This window comes from Ambystoma mexicanum, chromosome 10, assembly GCF_040938575.1.
Source record: "Ambystoma mexicanum isolate Mex_15411 chromosome 10, UKY_AmexF1_1, whole genome shotgun sequence".
NCBI lineage: Eukaryota > Metazoa > Chordata > Amphibia > Caudata > Ambystomatidae > Ambystoma > Ambystoma mexicanum.
The window spans coordinates 1,287,331,179-1,287,349,521 of NC_090932.1; the positions used below are offsets into that span (position 1 = coordinate 1,287,331,179).

General features: G+C 44.5%; 1 protein-coding gene across 1 annotated transcript; it reads left to right on the forward strand.

The window, feature by feature from the left end:
* Window positions 1–28: 28 nt before the first annotated feature.
* Window positions 29–4,040, forward strand: UQCR10 (ubiquinol-cytochrome c reductase, complex III subunit X). Its single transcript, XM_069619284.1, has 2 exons — window positions 29–213; window positions 3,766–4,040. Exons 1-2 carry the CDS (start codon window positions 73–75, stop codon window positions 3,811–3,813), a joined length of 189 nt encoding a protein of 62 aa, XP_069475385.1. The 5' UTR covers window positions 29–72; the 3' UTR covers window positions 3,814–4,040.
* Window positions 4,041–18,343: the final 14,303 nt, after the last annotated feature.

An 18,343-nucleotide genomic window follows, 5' to 3' on the forward strand; every position in this document is an offset into this window, starting at 1 on the left:
GAGTTGGACGTTCGTGCGCGAGGTCAATACTCGTTGTTTCGTCACGCAGTCACAGTCAGAACTGAAGCGAAGATGGCGTTTGGCAACACGGTGTATAACCTATTCTTCAGAAGGACATCAACCTTCACCCTCACTGTCGTGTTGGGTGTTGTAGTATTCGAGCGAGCCTTCGACCAGGGTGCGGACGCGCTTTACGACCACCTGAACCGAGGGGTGAGGAAACGTGGGGAGAATAACCGACGAGGGTCACCTTCAAGGGGTGCGCTAGCACAGACAACCTTCAGTGGGAATTCAGACATGTGGATGGAGATCTCCGCAGTTTTAAAAACGTAAAGTCGTTTGGCGGAAACCGCTACTGGCACGTTCGCCACACTTGAAAGCCCATGAGCATGGCTAGATATCATTTTAAAATATATATATAATCGTATTTGAGTTTCTCGTGCTTCACACTTGCTGTTTCTCACTTTTTGGTTGCGTTTTCCTAAGAGGTTTATGAGTTGGAGTTGTGTGGGTTGGTGTTTGCATGTGTTCATACACATGCAGACTTTGGATGAATTATAAAACTGCCACCTCACGAAATAGTGTGCGTTGGCATTAAAAATCTATATCTTGCACAGATTAGAGCGCTTGAAATCGAGCTCATTGTGTGAAAACCGTTTGCATTATCTGGTGAGTGTTACATTGTCCATTTCACTGCAAGATGGAACGTAAAATGTTCATTGCCTAAAGTAAAGTGTACTTGAAACATAATCTGAATAAATCAATACCTTCAATTGCTTTGACTGTACATACCGATTAAGGAAACGAAGCAAATAATTTCTCACTATTGTTTCCCAAACCTATCTTGGCAGATCTTCAGTTTCTCTCCCATTACTAGTAATTTCTGACGGTGCAGGCAAATGTGAATACCTGCAAATATGTTTAAAAATCCTGCCCCCCCCCCTTACTACAGCAGAAGTGTCAAGTTGTAAATCAGTCTGTCATTGCCTTTAAGCACATTGAAGGGTTGGTACATTGTGCACTCTAAAACACACTAGGCATATTCCTTCAAAACCTTACACTCTGTTCGTGCACAGGACGTGCAATGCTGGAGGCTAGAAGGGCAAACTGACAGTTGAAATCCCCGCTAATGCTACCATACGAGTTGCAGGAGCAGTACCGTAGATTTTAATCTGCTTTACGTTCATTGCTTTCATAAGTCAGTGTAGGCCAGTTGAGTACAGTAGCCCCCCACCATCTGACGTTCAGTCTGCGAGTGCAATCCAGTGGGTACAGGGATGCACCCCCACCCGTTGTCCCACTGCTGGGTTTCGAATAATGTTAGTCACGGTTTGTGTTTAAAACTGCCCATAAGCAGGTCATTTTGCACCTTTTTGGAGACATGGCACATACAAAAGGCTTATTCTGCTTCTAGATTTTTTTTTGTGTTAATTTACAGACCTTTAAAAAATTGTTTTTACAAACTGTTTAGTATGTTTGATACATTTTCATAGTTGATCTTGTCGACCTATAGCAGCCAAATAAGCTTAAAAGAGTAAATAATGCAAAATTAAAGACCTCACTGACGGTCATTCATATCTCTTGCTCCTTATCTCTCGTGAGACTGTTTCATCTTTTCCAAAAAGAATGATAATGCAGATGTTTTGTTATTGGTGCTATCATGCAATATCTGTCACCAATCCTCTGCACAATGGTCCGGATATTTTTCCAGTTCAGGACCCATGTATCTAGTTCTTTCCTCTCACATCTTTAGACAGAACAGAACCAGGTGCTTCAGAGAGTCATGTTGGAGATTACATAGCCTACATATGGAATTCGTTTTTTTTTTTTTTTGGTTTGTTTTTTGTGTCCACATCCTTCGTGCCGTATCCGACATCTCGTGTGTCAAGGTTATTCAATCAAAACTTTAAGAATGTTGTTCTTTTCTTCTTACAAGGAAACGTAACCATATATTCTGGTATGGCATGCAATTCTTTTTGTCTTCTACCGGTGCGTTTCTCATTCTGGTGTGTTGGGAGTCTTTTTTTCGTTTGTTTCAATCCAGTCTTGCTCATAAAGTTTCTTTTTTACTGCGTTTGGGTTACATATTAACCATTTCTTATCACTATTCAGCTGATCCAGAATGTTTTCGCAAGCATTTTTCCAGTTATTTAGGAGTCTATCAACCTCAATGTCCTTGTCATTATTTAATATTTTAAAATGAGGTATATTATTTTTTTTATTTGGGTTTTCGGCATCCCCTGATGCTCTAGGCACCCCTTTTAAACCCGACTAGTCGATTCTCTTACCAAAAAAAAAACCTGCCCCACCTAAGTGTATGCTTATCTCTATTTGGATTGGTTATACCTTTTCTATGCACACCTCTAAAGTCAAGGAGGTTTGAATGTAATCGTCTTTCTGTCGGCACCTCCCTTTGTTTGATGTTTATATGCAATTATAGCATCAGTTGGGTTGGAGGACGAGTGGGAGTAGGGTCAACGTCCTAATTTAAAACTCGATGATTTACTAGATTCCATCTGCGTACACTGTGCCAAAGACTTTAAAAAAAAAAGTTTTACTCCCCCTTTCTGACAACAAGAATCCACTGCGAATACACAATTATTCTGTCCTGGAAGGCTACCCACCGCATTTTCCTAAATGATGTAAAGACAGAGATCCTTCTGGTAGGTCCATCGGCAGTGATCAAGAAGCTTGACACTCGATACAGTTCCTTCAATATTGCCGGCACCCTTATCCCTGTCACTTCCTCTGTGAAAGCATTGGGAGTATACCTGGATGCTACTCGCGTGCCAAGTGAGTGCCATTGCCACCTACACTAACTACTAAATTGATCAATGCTGCCAGACCATTCTTATCCCCTGACAGCTGCCTTACAATCGCAGGGCTATCATCGAATCCAGGCTCGACTATTGTAATGCCCTCTCTGCAGGCACCTCTGAGCACATAAGGAAGATGCATGTGATCCAAAACAATGCGAGCAGCTCTCAACATCTAACGTGAACATATCGCTGCTGCAACAAAAAAAGCACATTGGCTCCCTATTCATGAACTGATATATTATTGCAAACCCTCCCAATTACACCCAGATGTGTCTCCAATGTAGCTGCCCCCTACTTGTCACAGTAAATTACAAAAGTAAAGTCATCCAGAGCAGCCTATGCTCGCTGCCTCAACCAACCCAAATTTAAACTAGCAAAAGCAGGTGGCTCAAGCTTCCCAACTATTGCAGCCAAACGATGAAATCTATTCCCTCCAGCTCTGCAAGCTGTGCAATCATACTGGGCCTTCACTAACAATGTGACCGTTTGCATGAACGGTCAGCTGAACTTTGTCTAGTCTACTGTCCTTATCTACATTTGTTAAGAGTAACTGGTCATGTAACGGCGCCTTGATGCCCTTGGTTTAGTGCGCTTTATAAATGGAAAAATGACACTGTACCTGCACATATGGGATCTTGGTGTGGTAGCTGGTTTGGGTTAGGCAGGGGTTCACCATTACTACATGCATGCCACTAATGGCCATGGGGGTGAGTTTCTCCTTGTCTCACTGGCTGGAACATGGGCAGAGAAAGCAGTAGTCTGTCTTTAGCAAACCAAGGGTATTTGATGTGGTTCTGATCAGTGATTTTAGCATAGGCAGAACTGATGATGTTAAGAAGGCACCGCCACTGGTGAAGAGGATGGTGCAAGATCATGTTTGCTGGGGATTGTCGCATTCAAAAACTTCATCTTGTAACTTTAGCATATGCATTTTTGTATTTTTTAGAAACTGTGGAAACATATCAAACACAAGTATGAAGAGAGCGAGGAGTAGAAGGCGAGCCCAAGGCTGAAAATATGCTCCGCCAGACTGTTATCTGATGGACAACTGCAACAACTGGATGCTGGGGCTGATGTTTGCAATCTAGTCAACACCTGGCTTCTTAAGGCGACATCAATACCATTCACCAACCAAGACTTTCCAGTGGTTGTACTTGGTTACAATATCTTTTATTGGACGAATAACCAATGTCGAGAAAATAAATTCCATTGAAACCCCTCTGTCTGAATCTCTGTAGAATATTGTAAAGCATGGCAAGGAGGTGGTGTGGCATCTACGTTTAGAGGCAAGATCTTGACTGGTCTCTGATTTGACACATTTTTGAAGTAGACAACCCCCTATCTTTATTTCGGGAAGTTTGTGTATCGCGAAGTGGAAGGAGGCTGAAACTCTGGTTTCGTTGCATTGTTGTAGTTCTTGAGTTGCATATACTACCATGCATTTTACTTTTAATACATTCTCAATTTCTCGTCTTCATGACGAGTATAATTGATTTGGGAAAAAGTCTGAAATTAAGAACCCTTACTGTGCAGCCAGACTTGCCTTAAATGACTGGACCTTCTTCACAGAAGGCAGCATCAGCTAAAGCTATGTATTCTTGTGTAAGAGCTTCTTTCTTCGAAACAATGGCACCATCTTTGTAGCAAGATGCAAAATTTGCACTCACTACTAGCCATTTGCTAGTGATAATTGACGCCTGGCAAGTAAGTGATGGTAAGCTATTTGTATGAATACAATTTAGTGGCAAGTGACTTCTATGGATGGCTAGTAGCTTGCAACTTGACATTTTGTGCCCTGTTACTACTGCATTGGGATTGCACACTTGCACACTGTTTCTATTGGTACTCATGTGGCAAAACATTCTTCAATGTTGTTGGCCCACATTCTGTATGATGCACTGCTGTGGCTGACCTCTTTACTGCTTGGAGGAGGCTGGATGCCTTGAATGAATGGGAGTCGCTTCTGTTTCTGCTGGCAATTTTGCAGTCCGATAACGGCCTCCGCACCAGATGGTGTGGGTTTGCCCGAGTAGAAACGCAACACGACTGGCTGCCTTGACATGATATTCACCCAAACTTAGTAAAAAAAAAAAAAAACGGGATGTAACATCCCCCTCACCACTATGCAGTGAACATGACATCCTAACGCCTTAAGTTGCCCCATGGTTTGGGTGCGCTATACAAATGAAGAAGAAATCATAATAATAAAATATAAATAAATGACCTGCATGTGCCTTAGCAATTGGCAAGCACTGTAATGGTGCTTATAAGGCTCTGTGGTGGCTCTGCCCGCTCTGCCCGCTTCTATCACATTCTTTTATCTTCACTTTATTTATTTTAGTCTGCCCAGTTAAGCTTTAAAATGTTAATAATTTGCTCAAAATGCAGTTTTTTTGGTTCTCTCCCTTGTTGGGCAAAATTAACCTCCAATTTCACTTTGCTTGCAGACTGTCACTTTTTCTTTTTTTTTTTCACCTTTTGGCCCCAAAAATGTTTGTTTTTCCCTGCCCCTTAAAATTATGGAAAACACAATTTCGTTTATTTTCCACAACAGTTAATACAAAACATTTCTGACGCTGATGTATTTCCCCAGAGTTGATTTCGGCTGTCCCATTTCTCAGCACATTTAATTGTAAAGACAAAGTTCTTTGATTCTCAGGCAACTATTATTTGTGTCTTTTTAAGAGTCTGTGTCACTTCAAACAAAACCTGCAAAGTGGGCTACAACGGAGGGCGTAGGGAGTCCTGGGTTAAGGTGCCTTGCATAAGAGAATTATTGGATATAATGTGTACCTGGTAAAGAAGGTGTAAGAATAGGAACATAAACCAGGGACAGGAGGACATTACACAATGTGTAACATTGAGCTCCTGCTACAGTATTTATACAGTAGTCCTGAGGGCTGAAAGAGGTGGTTCGTTTGGAGGGGGAATGCTTGAGTGGGTTCTAAGGGCTGCTTCCTTTGCTAGCAGGTGGTGTTGACCCTAGTTTTGAATTGTGACGCTATAAGAGATGGTGTTGATTGCCAAGAGTAGAGCATTCCAGTGGAGGGGCGGGGGGAGTAGGAGAAGAGGATTGGATGGAGGGTGAGGGGAGCATGGGACTAGTAAATTGCAAAGACACTACGAATATTGTGATGGGGGCAAGACAGATGGCTTTATAGACCAGTTGTTAGGCAGATACCTGTGCAATTCCCTTGCGGACCGCTGCAAAAAGGAGTAAGCAGTAAACCCAATTGGTGGCAGTCTGCACCACCCAGATTTACCTGGTAGCTGTGGCTGAGCAGTCAGACTTCTCTCAAGAAGAGTTAGGCAGTATATAGAGTATACACAAAAGGGGTAAAAATACAGTAGAACAAGCAAACACCAACCAGAGCTTTGGTATAAAAGGTATATCATTTATTTAAAAACACACTTATGAAAATACACTGGCACTAATATATCAAGCAAGTTCGAACACAGTCACTATAAGTATATACACGTCCCTAATTAATTATTCGACAAGTCTGGGTTAAGACACCACTTATTTAGCAAAACAGGGGTGAGCGTGTAACCGTAGATGGCACTCCAATAATTTGTTTAAAAAGGGAGAGAAAAGGCAGAGTATGAAAATAACACAGTACCAACACTTTTAAGAAACCACAGCAAGTCAAGGAAGGCAGGGTCTACTGTAGAGCAAAAAGTTCATAGGCCAGGCCCACTCTTGGAGAGAACAAGGCGGAATGTGCCCAAGATCACACAGTGGAAATGCACTCAAAGTTTTTGCAGAAAAGTCAAAAAGAGGTTGGATCAGTTCATAAAGGCAAAGTTAGCAGGTCTGAGGTCAACCCAGTTAGAAAGTCAAGGATTTACGGGAGACCAGGTGGGACACAGTACCTGAAATGGTGAGAAAGCCCCAGCGGTGGCAGTTGTTCCTGGCAGCGGGTGCAAGTCGTGGCTTCGTCCAGGGGAAGAGATGATCTCGACGAGGACGGAAGGTGGAGGTCGTTGCACTGTCAGGGAAGAAACCAGCCGTGGAGTTCCCGATTAAAAGGTACGACCCTTTTATTAGTGGTAGTGGTGAAGCGTGGCTATCCGGCCGCCGGGGTGCTTGGCATGGGTGATTTGACCACGAGACGTTCCAGGAAGGCGAAAAAAAGGCGAACTGGTTGGTCCCACCAGCTCAAAGGGAAGAAGACTCTCCTGGAAGATGATCTCCTCTGTTGTCGGAAGTGGTGAGTTCGTACAGCAGGGCTCCACCGGTGGTGTCGTTGTAGATGGCTCAGCTTCTCCCCTCTTCGGACCAAGGCAACTCAGTCCAGGGTGCCTATTCCCACCCTCCCCCCACACATCCTGTAGACCCCAGACAGTGGCACCATTTGGAGGGCTTCTGTGGTGAAGCCCGCCAAAAAGTGGAACAAAGGGCTCGACTTGGGTTAGAGTTTCAGAGGCGAACACAAATGCCATTTTAAAACCGAGTCCTGGCAAAAAGACCCAACCGGGAATACATTAAATAATTAACCCAGCGGTATCTTTAATATTGCACCAAAAAGTGGTGCGTTTAAAATCAATGGGAAAATCCCATAGGAAATATTCCGGTGGAATATTTCGCGTGGTATCCACTGCCACCAGCCAGAAACTCGACATGGGGGGACTGGACAGTTCCCCCTTGGAAAACAGGCCCAAGGGCAATCTAATTACCCCTACCAGTACTTCCACAATATGATGGTTTGTACTGGTTCTGTTCACAATTTGAGACTAGTAAAGCCAATGGTGACTTTACATGCCCTGGGAGACAGTAGTCAGTCCCAGGGTATGGAGTCTTGTTTGGGGGTCCCTGTGACACCCCCTGTGTTACTGCCCTGAGGGTGCTGTGTAACACACATACCAAAAACACATGAAGCCCTATGGAGTAAAAGACCCCATAGCCCATAAAACACATTTACAGTCAAAGGACATTCTCAAATCATGCCTGAGTCTCACTCTTAGCAGGAGAAAAAAATAAACCCCAAAAATCCAGCAAAGCTGCTGGGGGACTCACTAGGTTTGGGAAATTAGCCTTAACAGAGAATTCTCCCAACACCAGTAGCAGTGCCATCCAGCATGGTGACGGGGCAGAAGTGGGGGTGGATCAGGGTAAGCTAAAAAAGGATGTCGCAAAGTTGAGAACTTTGTTGAGGGAAGCAAATGAATAGAGGGATTTGCTGAGCACGAGTTCAGAGATGTTTTAATCAAGTGGTGTAGAAGGTGTAGGCAGATTTTTCTAGGATGTTGTTTTGCTGCAGTGCCCATGGTAAGCTGGTATTAGTGTCTCCCTTTGTCAAAGAGAACCCCCCCCCCCCCCCCCAAAGCTTGAGAGCCATAGGGTGTGGGGAGAAGGGTTGGTGTCGGAGCAACATTATTTCTGTATTGAAGAGTTTACCATGAGAGCCCTCCAGGCATGGATTGTGGATAGGCAGTTGGTTAAGTGGTTGGCGATTGTGGGGGAAGGGGGAGTGCGCTTTTTGCAGAGAGGGCTTTACCAGGCGTTATGGGCCCTTTTGAGGGCCTGCCTTTAACGAGGTATGGGGGACCATAACGCCCAGTACACCCCTTGCTGCAGGTCTATAAAGCTATTAGAACACCCTCAGGGTTTAATTAAAGTATAATATGTGCAAAAGAAATTGCAAAATGGTAAAAAGAAAAACCCAACTCTAGGAAATAGCAACAAAGAAAAAGAAACAACCAAGACTTCAACAATACTTTCCTCGGATCAGATTCGATGCAAGCAAAACCAATAACAATGGGGTCCTGGAACACGCAAGGCCATGATCATTTAGCCAATCCTGAGGCTCAAGACCTGGAAACTCTGGATTTAATATGTCTCCAAGAGACTTGGTTACAAGAAAAGCAGGCACTTGATGGCTACGAGATCCAGATATCTCTGGTGGTGAAAGGCCTTTTAGGACGTCCTTCCTCGGGCCTCTTGACACCAGTTCGAGCAGGCTCAGGAATCAACATCGAAAAAAAGCTAGTAGGGACCTACGGAATTCTAGCCCTTTTAGCCACTTGGGACTGTATCACACCAGATACAGTGAATCAAATAAAAACAAACCTGGCTATACAAAATCTTTATTGGAATCTTCAAAGAGTTAATAACGATATCTTCTGTGCCGAAGTTGCCAACACAATTGACAAATTCATGATTGAACTTGAAATTCATGATTGAACTTGAAACTATGTCACATTATCATCTGCAGAGATCTAAACGCTAAATGTGAAGTAATACTTGAAAACATCATAAAACAACTACCTCTGGCTACGGTGGAACGGGGAAAGACCTGGATGAAACTCATGAACTCAAGACAATTCCACAATGCAGCAATACTACGTGGATACCAGCCATCCATCCCAACATGGGAACGGGCTAACTCAGCAGCGACCCTAGATTATATTTTTGTGACAAACGACCTGTTGCCCTATGTCGACTTTCTTGAAGTCTACCGGACTAAAGAATGTGACCACAACTTATTACGCATGATGCTGACCACCGGATGCCCTCAAAAGCAAGTTTATGAATCGGCTGTGGAGCAGAATTCGCGCCAGATGCTCCTAAGACTAACAGCAGCAGACATAAAACGCCTAACTAACAAATACAGTGCGAAACCTGTAGGCACCATCTTCGATACTAAAATGATCATGCAAATTACCTTCTGTTACTGCTCCCTTACAAGCAAGGCCCTACGAAAGGAAAAATAAAGAATAAGGTGAAAAAGGGCAGACACGAATACGACGAAATGCTGGTAGCCAAAAGAAGGGAGCTCAGAAAAGCAAAGCAATTGTGCAAATTGGCCAATTCTGAGGAAGGGAGAAACACCTTTAAGGTGGCGACAGGGAACTACAAGATCTGGCTAAGAAATCACAGGGCAACACTATATCAGAAGGACGTGGAAAACATGTTAAAGGTACTAACCAATAAGAACTCTCGAGACTTCTGGTCCTTGATAAAGAGCAAAGATCTACAAATTAACGAACAGCTAATCAATTCCGTCCCTGAATCTGATTGGATAAGCCACTTTACCAACCTTTTTACTCAATTAATATCAGATTTAAAGGCCCCAAAATTTCCAGACGAAAATAACTGGGTGGCCTCACAGACAGAGAAAATATTAGAGCAACAATTATGAAACTTAAACTATCGAGAGCACCGGGCCCTGACGGTCTAATGAACATTGACCTCAAGCAGCACCCGGATGAATAGTCTATTTTAATAAGCAAAATCTTTGCCCACTGCCAAGCAACAAAGCAGATCCCCACATAATGGACTGAAGCTGTAGTGATACCTATCTTCAAGAAAGGAATAAGAAGCGACACGTTAAACTATTGTCATATTGCTTTGATGGATATAATCGGCAAAATCTTTGCCTCATTACTACACAAAAGATTTCAAAAGTGGGCCCTAACATCTCCCTGCTCAGATATTTTCCAAACTGGCCTCTTGAAAAACGCCAGTACCAGCATCAATATTCTCTTATTAAACGTAATAAAAAACATCAAGACGGGATCACAGAGAGTCTTCCTAGCATTTATTGACATGTCGCAGGCCTTCGACAAAATAAATCAAGTACTGTGGACCAAGCTAAATGCTTGGAAATGCCCTGCAGACATTCTCGAACCAGGGCTTACTGTCAGACAAAATCAAATGGAAGCGTGGAGTAAAACAGCGTTGCCCGTTGGCTCCAGTCCTCTTTATTGCTTTTCTTGGGGACTTTCAACACTCTGAAGAAACGGTAAGATCTTTCCCCCGAAAATCGGCGATCACCCAATATCTCGCATCCTCTACGCAGATGATTTGATCCTCTTAGATCAAACACAAACTGGTCTTCAGCGGCAGCTATCAAACTTGGCCAAATACACCAAAGAAAACAACTTAGAAATCAACATAGCAAAGACTAAAATCTTAATTCTAGACAAAAAGCTAAACAAGAAAAAGGGGAAAAAAACCTGTGGATCTTAAACAACACAAAAATAGTAGTTACATACTACAAATACCTGGGAATAATGGTGGAGGCAACGAAAAAACGATGTGCTATGGAATAAAGCAAAGACACTTAACAACACAAACCAGACTGGTATATAAAAAGTACGGACAATTCTCCTTAATACCAGCAATACAGTTTTATAAATCCAAAGTGGTGCCCTCCCTGATTTACGGAATGGATGCAATCCTCAGTATTCCATCTGCTCTCTGGACGAAGTTGGAAGGTCACCTGTGGAAGTCAGTGTTGGGACTCCCGAAGTCATCCTCAATAGCAGCTACTAGACGCGAACTAGGTTTACAATCTTTGGCAGCGTCAGTCGAGCAAAGCCAAATGCTGCTACTGAGGACAATTTTAATTCCAGATACCCTAGAGATATACAAGATCTGTCTTGAACTCCAAAAGGGTCGATGCAAAGCACTAAACAACTGGGAACGCAACTTGCAGAGCAAATTGAAAGAACTGGCATGCACCCAGGAAGATCTGATTACCAACCCTGAAAGAGTGAAAACAAAACTGGGACTCCAAGATTGGATCACATGTGACAAAGCCACGGCAAATCGACTACTGAGCCATTTACCCTTAGTTACAAACAAACTGAAAATGCCATTAGCTTACTGTTCTAAATTCCCTGATAAATCACTACAGAAAACGTTCATGAGAATACGTTTAAATTTGATCCCGACGCAAGAAATCCGCAATATTCGAGCAATCACAACTTCTAACCAATGCAGGTTGTGTAACGACGAATCTGAACAGGAGAACATAAGACATCTTCTAATGAAATGTCCAAAACAAGCTATATTCGGGTTGCATTCTTAACCCCGCTTCTAATCAGATTATATACAAGTAAATTAAAAAAAAGTTAACGTTGCAGACATTTACCATTTTGCTATTTTTTTTGTACTTCAGATAAACCGGTCTAACTGTTTTGTTATAGGGTAGTGGAAGGTGATTCAGTGGGAGGAGTATGCTATTCAATAGATCAGGTGTGGCTATGCCTGCCCAGTGTTTCACTTAAGATGCATTATTTTTCTTTTCCCCTACACAAACTTATATTTCCAATTCCACACTTCAACACACTAACAAAACAATCCCAAACAAACACAGCATGTATATTTACTTATGTATATTACTTACTCACAGGTGTCTCGCCACCGCAGGTCCTATCCTGTTCACCTGCTCCACCCTGAGTTAAGCAGCAGTTGAAATGAACATAGGGTCTGGCTCCAAGAAAGGGGGCAGCATGGACTGTTTGCGAGGCATGTCTCGTGACTGTCCATGGACACAGCTGATGACACCTGGGCTCCAGAGTTTCCCCCCCCCCCCCCCCGACCGCCCAAGTTGGACAACAGGTGCTACTGCTGATCTTCAATGCATTCTAGAGTTGATGCATCTAATTAACTTACTTGTTTAAACACTTTCCTGGCAAAGGGGAAACAGAAAGCTGTTTCTTCCGCCTTGATTGCAGTGGCCGTTGGTCTTGCAATGTGTAATTTGGAACGGAAAGTTAACTCTTTCCGTTCCGACAATACACTGAGACCAACGCAGCAACTTTCATGGCTTACGTGGGCAGCTGCAACAGGTAAGTAATACATACACTACTTGCAGGCTGTATTCAATCTGTGGGCTATACCAGTTCGTATAGCCCGCAGATTGACCAATCAGGATTGTGAAACACCCGCTAGGGTGTTCTAATCAGCCAGGAGGCGATAAAGTAGAGAATTTGTTTTCTGGGTAAGGAGGTGTAAAAGAAGAGGGATACCTGGGCCTAGGTCCTATCCTTCAGGCACACCCATGGGAAGGCGGGGTTCGAAATTGGCAGGAGCTGGGAGCTATTTATGTCTTGTTTATAGCCAAGGGGAGCCTGGTTAGTGTGAAACCAACAGCTACGTTTGACTCCTTTTTTGGAAGTGGTGCCATACAAACCTAGCGATGCAATATTTACTGTGTATGTTTGGTAATGTATATAAAGGAGAATAAAGAATACACTTGAGGGATATTTAGAGCATGTTCAATAGTATAAAATGAACAAAAAGTTAGTTTGCATCTGGCCAAAGTTAGATTTGCTGTGCACTATGTACTAGCTCCTGCCCAACTGTTATTGCCCAATACCCAAGAGCTGCTTTTTCTCCCAGTCAACAAATCCCAATTTCGATACCTGGAGGAGGCGCTGGAGTATTATGATATGGAGAAGAAGCAGGCTGAGAGATGGGAACCCATTTGAGTACAGTGTTGTTGAAGTCAAAGAGTTTGAGTAAGAGAGGGATGAGCCACAATGTCACAGGCAGCTGGAAGGGTGACAGTTGAGAATGATATGCAGTTTAAGAGTTTGTGAGCACATTCTTGGTGGAGTGTTTGGGCCAGAATCACATCGGAGGGGCTCAGCACGTGAGTGTTGCTTGAGATGGTTGGCTATGCAGTTAAGGACAACCGATCTGAGGATTTTAGAGGCGATGCCTGCAAATTCCTTATTTGTGGGGCAAAGTGATCAATTGCAAAAAAGTATGGGGAGAAGTGCGTACATGGTGTCTTGCATTGGTGATTTTCTTTTTTTGTGGTTAAGTAGGCAAAAACTCTTGGAAAGGTAGGTGGAAGCCTGGGAGTGTGTGTCATGGGTCACGAGTGGAAGCTAGATTAGTGTAAGAGGAGAATTTGGCTGTGGTTTGGATCAGTATAGCTGAGGCTAGATCGGTCTTTGTGCTAATGGTATAAATAGGGATGCATCGTTATCCTCTGCAACTGGAAGGCTGAGGAGATTCATGGGTGATGTGGGTGGAAGGGGTGAAGTAGTGGGCAAGGGGGGGAGTCATTGAGGAGGGTGGCCAGTGCAGATATATATTTAGTAAAAGCAAGGTTAAGGGAGTGGGTAAGCGGGGTGGAGAGTGAGCTTAGAATGAGAAGTTGACTTGGTTTAGGCATGGGAAGATGGAGTTGGACCTTGAATTTGTTTGGCGATCAATGGGGCAGTACATGAGTGAGTGGTAGAGGAGTACACAGTGAAGCAAATGAGTGGTCAACAGCGGGGGAGGGAGGTGTCAAGTCAATTGGGAGCAGAACAGATTAGTGTGGAAGATCAGAATACGAGAGCTGCCTTGGCTGTCGATTGGAAGGTTATGTAGGTTGACTAGTGAGTTGACAAGAGTAGTGCCTGGTTGTTGCCGATTACCTTAATCATATTGGAGAGGTTGGCCATTATGACAGCAGGAGAGTTGGGATTAAGAGGTCCGGATCAGAGATGGGGGTTGAGGGTGCTCGGTAGGTAATAGATGAGGCTAGTAAGAGGTGTTGGACTGAGATCTGCTGAAAGGAGGAGGGAGTTAAATCTGAGGGCAAGGGGTGCTGATGGTGTCCTTGCTTATGAGACCGGGGTGGCAGTTTCGTGGTTAGCAGTATAGGATTATGAGAGTTTCGGGTAATGGAAATTATTTGGTAGAAAGGAGGTATATAGCTCTCCTGCCAGGTGTAATGCTTTTCAGGATGTAGCTTTTGTGAAAACATTAGATGATTTGGGGGGGGGGGCTCCTGGCTATTTGCACCCTAGTTTTTCCTATGGTAAAGCTGGAAGACCGTAGTAACTCTAGTCTTGCGCCTTACCCACCAATGCCCAAGCATCATGAATACATGTGTCTTAACCTAATCTAATATAGCTTTATAGACCTATCCTGATGGCCTTACTGGGAGCTATGGGCCCGGAAGACACAGTTAAAGGGCCTTTAATGAGGAATGAGTGTCCTTATCAACGGTATGGCCTGGGGGTGAGCTCTATAAAGCTATTAGAGCTCATTCATCATGTAAAAATATAAATTGTTTTTATTATATTGTTTTTTCCTTGGGGACTTAAATATTATACATGGAAAAGTTAAATAAAATAAACAGAATGACCAATTGAATTCATGCTTATTCATAGTGCATTTTTCTTCACTAAACTTTAAGCCAACAAGTGAAGGACGGTATTAGTAGGAACACTCGTATAGCCAGCAAATTCGCCAATAGGCGCAGGTTATTCACCCGCCCAGGGCTCTAATTATGGATAGAGTTATGGGTGATGGAGATGTTTACACTATAGTTAGCTGAGGAGGCGTACAAACTCTCTCCTTCTCGAATGAAAGGACCCTACTTGCAGCCAAGGCCCTTCCTTCCTGTATTGGATGGTTTTATCTAGACAGACAAAATTGCAGCCAGATGAAATGGGATCCTGATCTATTCAGAAGTAAACTTCTCAGATGGAAATTGGCCATTGGTTTCTTCTCCACCAATCTGAGCACTGATCGCTTATGCACAAGTGGTCATTACATCAAAATGCTTTTCCAGAAAAGGTGCTTTCAGTTAATGGAAAAGGAAGTGGGTACCTCTCGGAATATTTTATGGTATAATTGATAATTCTATAAACCAATATGGGGGGGAGGGGGCTGTTGTTGGGTGGTGAGCCATGATGGCAGACCTCTCATGAGCTCTGCTCAGTTGGTGCCGTCGTTATGCTCCCGCTGTGGATAGCCTTCATCATTTGGCGGTTTAAGTGTGTTGGGCACCACCCGATCCGACAGCGGGCACCCGTACTACAGGGGAGCCCATGGCCTGCCTGTGACAGATCTACTTCGGTGCCGAAGTGCAGAGGAGAGCGAGTTGGGTGGTGCTCCCTATTGGCCAGCTGTGGCTCAGTGGGAGCACCTGAAACACCAGCGCACATACTTTGTCGGTGCTGGGGGCTTGGAAGGCGGTGGACCATTGCCATTGACCTCCAGGGACTCCTGCTTTCGGAGCTGGCATTTGGGGGTGGGCAGTGCAGCCTTTCGGCTCGGGCATACCTAATTGGTCGCTCGGCCAAGTCTGCCAGATCAAAGGTCCTGTGCCCACAGGTAGACATGCTGCACTGCAGATCTGACCAGCCAGTGCATGCTGTGCAGAGACGTGTGGGCCGGCGCCCTTGCCTATTCACTGGCAGTCCGGCACTGCATTCACCCTATGCCCTATGCTGTCTCCTGCCAGGGTTAATCCCATTTGGGAGCCATAGTCATGTCCCTATTAGTTGGAGAAGGGAAGAGCCTGAAAGGAGGCTAGTAGCTGCACTGGAGGGGCAACCTCCTCTTGTGTTTTCTGCGGGAGCCGGCCTGAGCTGGCCGGGCACTTTCTGATTCTGGGAGATCGAACTGAGGGCTGTGAGTGCCTCATGGAGTCACTCACAGGTGTCTCGCCACCGCAGGGCCTATCCTGTTCATCTGCTCCACCCTGAGTTAAGCAGCAGTTGAAATGAACATAGGGTCTGGCTCCAAGAAAGGGGGCAGCATGGACTGTTTTGCGAGGCATGTCTCGTGACTGTCCATGGACACAGCTGATGACACCTGGGCTACAGTTTTTTTTTCTCCCCCCCGACCGCCCAAGTTGGACAACAGGTGCTACTGCTGATCTTCAATGCATTCTAGAGTTGATGCAGCAGGGTTTTGCATCCGAAAATGTTAAATTGGATGGTATTGCTGTCAATGTTTCATCAATACATGCTAGAGAAAGAGATGCAGTGAATCAGAGGCAGGCGGTTGAAAAAGCACCACAGAAGATAATGTTAAGGAACTGCAGGTGGGCATCACTGCTTTGACCAAAAATATGAAGCAGGTTAAGGCGAAATACAAGGATCTGGAGTTTACGTCCCTTAGGAACAACATCCGTATTATAGGAGTGGCGGAGGATGCACTCTGTGGAAATAAGGAGTCCGTGGTTGAGGACTTGCTTTGTGAACTATTGGATAATCCAGGCTGGTCACCCCACTTCATTGTTGAGCGCACTCGTAGAGTGCTGGCTGGGAAGCCCTCACCCAATTATTGCATGTATTATGAACTAATCGTGACATAGGCTTATTGCAAGTGGCCAAAGACAAAAAGGAGCTCAGACTGGGATCCAATACTGTGCATATATACCTGGACTTTACAGTTGCTATGCAGCAGGAGCAGCGCATTTTTCTGGCCATAAAGAAACGGCTCAGTGAAAGAAACACCCCCTATGCTATGCTGTTCCCAGCAAGCCTTAAGATTCAGCACAATAACAGATCCTATTTTATTTCACAGTGCCAGAGGAGGCTGTGTATTTTATTGAGTCGAACATTCCACTGGCTGGAAGCTTCTCCAGGTCTGGAATGGCGATACCAGATATAGTATGTTTGGCTTGCTAGGTATGAGTTAATAGTATGGTGGGCTTAAGTGAATATATATGTAGGTTTCGTCCAACAAACTGAAAAGAAATGACCTACCCAACCAAATGTCGAACTTTTAGAAAGAAGAACATTTGGTAGTACCTTATTTAGGACTTTTGGTTGGGTAGGTCATTTCTTTTCAGGGGCGTCCTGGGCTCAGTATACTGTGAGCGTGGGTGCCTCCCCCCCCCCCCCCCCCCGCAGTCACCCCTCCCAAAAACAGGGCTGCGTGGGTAACCCCTGCAGCTGTCACGCAGTCCTGAGGAAAGTTGAGCAAGTTGGAGGCAAGGTAAGTAGGGGGTTGGGGGTGTGGGCAGGGGTTTGGCCAAGTCAGAAATGTTCAGGGGAGAAAAGACTGAAGCTTATTTCGAAAAAATAATCTTTGGTCTTTTCTCCCTCGAACATTCCTACATCGGTCATTCAACCCCAAACCTATATTCATCCTAGCGTCCATGGTTCATGTAATGCTTCATCTGCAGCCCACCTGACACGGAAACGGTTGTTCCTGATGCGAGTGCAAATGGTTTGTTAATTGTTGGGATTGGGGCCAGGGGGTGTTGCACAGCCAATTTTTGGGTGGCTATGAGTGTGGGCAGGGGGAAACGCATATTTGTTTGTTGGGGAGTAAATGTTAGAATGCACTTTGTGAGGGCTAACAGTGGAAGGGCTGTGCTGACCCTTATGGTCATTGACTGTATTGACACGTGTATATATATATATATATATATACACCTATGGCACAGACTGGTGGGTTGAGACAAACTGTCATTTTCCTTAGCTGGGGGGAGCAGGCGGGGTGGGGGTTCTGCTGGTTTATATATACGGGGCTAACTTGGACGACCCCGACTTCTTTGTGAAGAGCTTCTGCCTTTGTGCTAAATACCCAATGTCTTCGATAATTTGTGGGGGTGACCTGAACACAATATTGAGTACAGAGCTTGATCACACCTCCAACACTCGTAGGGCACCTACTAATGCAGCACGGGCTATCCTTACAAACATGTCTAATATGGATTTGCTTAATGTTTGGTGATCACTGAACACTGCAGAGGGAGTACACGTACTATGTGTGCATGATATGCATTCCCGCATAGATGTGTGGCTGGAGTCTAGCTCGTTACTTAATCGGGCTGAGGGGTGCCCAATACTACTACGCTCCCTGTCGGACCATTCCCCTTTTTTGTTGTCCATGCAAATATCCAGGGTGGGGGCATTGCGTGCTCCTTGGCGTTTTAAGTCAGTGGCGCTGCAAGACCCAATCTTTACCTTTTTCATCTACACAAGCACATCACCTCCTATTTTGACACTAATGTGGGTTCAGTCACTTCTGCGGTGACCCGAGGCAT

What these genes read in the sequence shown, in the direction of transcription:
- UQCR10 (XM_069619284.1), top strand. Translation starts at nt 73, where the DNA reads ATGGCGTTTGGCAACACGGTGTATAACCTATTCTTCAGAAGGACATCA. An exon ending in ACGACCACCTGAACCGAGGG is followed by an intron (nt 214 to 3,765) that starts GTGAGGAAACGT and finishes TGTATTTTTTAG; the next exon opens with AAACTGTGGAAACATATCAA.